The 2,821-nt window shown below is 45.2% G+C and overlaps 1 protein-coding gene across 1 annotated transcript in view; it reads right to left on the bottom strand.

The window, feature by feature from the left end:
- Positions 1-2,452, bottom strand: part of LBR (lamin B receptor) — a 19,419-nt gene extending 16,967 nt beyond the window's left edge. The window contains exons 1-2 of the mRNA XM_011360884.2: positions 2,252-2,452; positions 516-719 (exon numbers count right to left, since the gene is read on the bottom strand). Coding sequence (XP_011359186.1) covers positions 516-719; positions 2,252-2,416 — 369 coding nt within the window. The 5' untranslated portion in view covers positions 2,417-2,452. The remainder of the gene's footprint in view (positions 1-515; positions 720-2,251) is intronic.
- Positions 2,453-2,821: the final 369 nt, after the last annotated feature.

Below are 2,821 nucleotides of genomic sequence, written 5' to 3'. Positions count from 1 at the left end.
AAATAATTTCTATTTGGTCTACTATCTAAAATAGTCATTGTGCAAGGTCCTACAGGCTCCATATATTCTGAGAGTTCCAAGCTTGAGCTTTCAAAGCAATTCCATTAAAATGATCACCTCTGAATAGAGAAAGCGATCATTACACTGTACTGATGCTGAGAGCAAGAATGTTTCTAAAACATACAGTTATGTCTCATTTTACATACTGTAAAACTACAATCTCTCATTCGTACTTAAAAACTACTTGTTTTGAAAAAAAACCACAATAGTGAATAGTACTCCCGTAATTTAAAAACATTCTTTTTCATTGGTATTTAAAAGCATTATATCTTCTATTTTTCCCAACATCCACTTTTGATGTAATCTTCCAAAGTCATCACCTTAGACTTCATGTTTCACTGACGTTTTAATTGCGACTAATATGAGTAAACATACATACAACGGGGAAGACTGTGTCTTGGACAGGTTCGAGCCTGCATTAAGGATAACGATTTCCCAAAGATGTGGACACGTACCAACACCAGTGGAGTCAATTTCACTTCCAACACTTCCTTCCTCATTTCCTTAATGTCGGCCTGCTGCGAAGCAGAGGCAGAGCGGCGGGAACTTTTAGGTGGTCGGCCAGGGGAGCGGGAGCGTGACCTTGACCTGCTCCCTCGGCGGCGGGAGGGAGAACTGGAAGTTGAGCCACTTTTCCTTTGCCTAAAGGAAGTTAAAGGCTAGAAAGAAGCAGAAAGCAAAGAGCTTTACAAGTCATAAAACCTTCAGACGGAACCCAAATTCGAAGAGGGGCGCAAAGGCGACGGGTACCATTGACTCAAAAACCATCCTAGGAAATCCAGGGATCTGATTGGACCAGATGAGGCCAGGGAGGGCTGCTCTAACGGCCCATCTCTCACGAGACCAATGCAGCCTTTACGAGATCTTTGAAGGTATTGCCATGAAATGAATGTGTCTAAACCAACAAGCTGTACATTTTCCCAAGAACATATACAACACGTGTTACAATGGACACTGATGAAAACTGAGACGATGAAACAGAAGAAATATGCACACGTGAGATAACAAGAAAATTCGTCCCACAGTTCCACTCTGAACAAAACACACAGGCAGATCTTGAAAATGAGTACGACTTGGATGACTTCGTGGCGTTTTGCCCGCCCTCGCCCTGTGTTTCCAGAGCCCTCCCGGGTCAAATGCCCCCAACCTCTGTGTTTGTGTGGCCCAGGAGCTAAGAACGGCTTTACATTTTTTTAACTGATTGCAAACAAGATGAGAAGAATGAGACTCCACGACATGTGAGATTTATCTGAAATTCAGATTTTAGTGTCCAGAAATAAGGTTTCATTGGAACACAGCCCCTTCCAGACTGCCCGGAGCTGCTGCGGCACTGCAGAAACGAGGTGGCCCATAAAGCCGCAAATATTTACGACCTGTCCCTTTATTCAAAAACCTTGCCGACCTCAGGTATAGAGCACTCAAATCCGAACCGTGGTCCATAGGTTATGGGTTCGAGAACTGTTACTGATCCGCAACAAGGAACGGAATTGCAAACAGGTGTACAGAAATTTCTATAGTATTTCGACAAAGTAATTTCATGTCTGTTGAATCTGATCCTGGAAAGTTAAAACTTACTTTGTGCATCTTTTTTTTTTCATTTGTCTAGTAATTCATTGTGATGGTATTTTACATACATACTTGTACACCACGGATCGGATATTTCAAAGCCCAGGCCCTCACAAGATGGGTTAAGGAGCCCACGGCAGACTCAAATCTAAGTCTCTCTCCTGATTAAGTGCTTGGGATTTGGTGTTTGGGACGAAGCCCAACTCCTCCTGCCATGTTTTGGCACACTCTCCCAGCACCCGGCTGTCTGTGTCCCCCCATCCTAAGCCTTTGGCACCTGCCCTCCTCAAAGCTGCCCCCTCCACCCCCTGAGTTTCTCCTATTTGGTCTCAGCACTCAGCTCAGGTGTCACCACCTTGGAAAGCCTTCCCGGAAACCCAGTGCGTCCATTCCCTAAGCCGGGACACACGCCTGTCACAGAACACGTTACCCCAGGGAGATGACCACTGCCGTACGTCTTCTCCAGCAGACTGGGAGCTCCTGACGTCCCTGAGCCCCGAACAAGGTCGGACCCAAAGCAGGAGCATGACCCCATGCCTCCAAATAGAGTCAGAACTGACTACTGCAAACTTAAAAACGCACCACGTTCAGAGCCCTCTTGCTGTAAACGTGCTCCAGCGCTCACCTTGATGTCATTCTCTCTCAATTCGAGCTCGGTTCCATCTTTGTATTTCACAGTGTAAAGCTGGGAGCTGCTGTCGTGGCTCAGAATTTCCACTTCATAGTAAAGCGAGCTCCCAGGCCATCGACCTCTGACCACCTCGCCGTCGGCAAATTTCCTACTTGGCATTTTTGAAAGTCAGTCTGGATAGTTTTAAAGAAAAAAAAAAAAAATAGAGTCAATGTATACATACTTAGATTTGTCTTTTTTTTTTTTTCGTAGGTTAGACACTAAAATACAACCTTCCGAAATTTTAACGTTAAAATTTGGGGGCCAGGAAGGCCTCTGGAGGGGAGGGTGAGAGACTGATGGTAACTGTTTTGTTCAAGGGCCTAAAAACAGCCGCGTGAAATGGAAGAGTTAGGACAACACAGAGGAAGTTCTCCCAGCCACACCATTGCTCATGGGGAATCACTTTATACAGGACGATTCGGCCACTGCGGTACACGTGACACTGAGGATTAATTACGACAAAACACCAAGTGACGAAACACCTGTGTGAAACACTATCGCCTACAGTGACCATTTTTCTTG

The sequence above is a fragment of the Pteropus vampyrus genome, unplaced genomic scaffold (genome assembly GCF_000151845.1).
Source record: "Pteropus vampyrus isolate Shadow unplaced genomic scaffold, Pvam_2.0 Scaffold60, whole genome shotgun sequence".
Classification (NCBI taxonomy): Eukaryota; Metazoa; Chordata; class Mammalia; order Chiroptera; family Pteropodidae; genus Pteropus; species Pteropus vampyrus.
The sequence above is the reverse complement of the archived record's forward strand: the minus strand, read 5'-3'. Positions and strand labels throughout refer to the sequence as shown.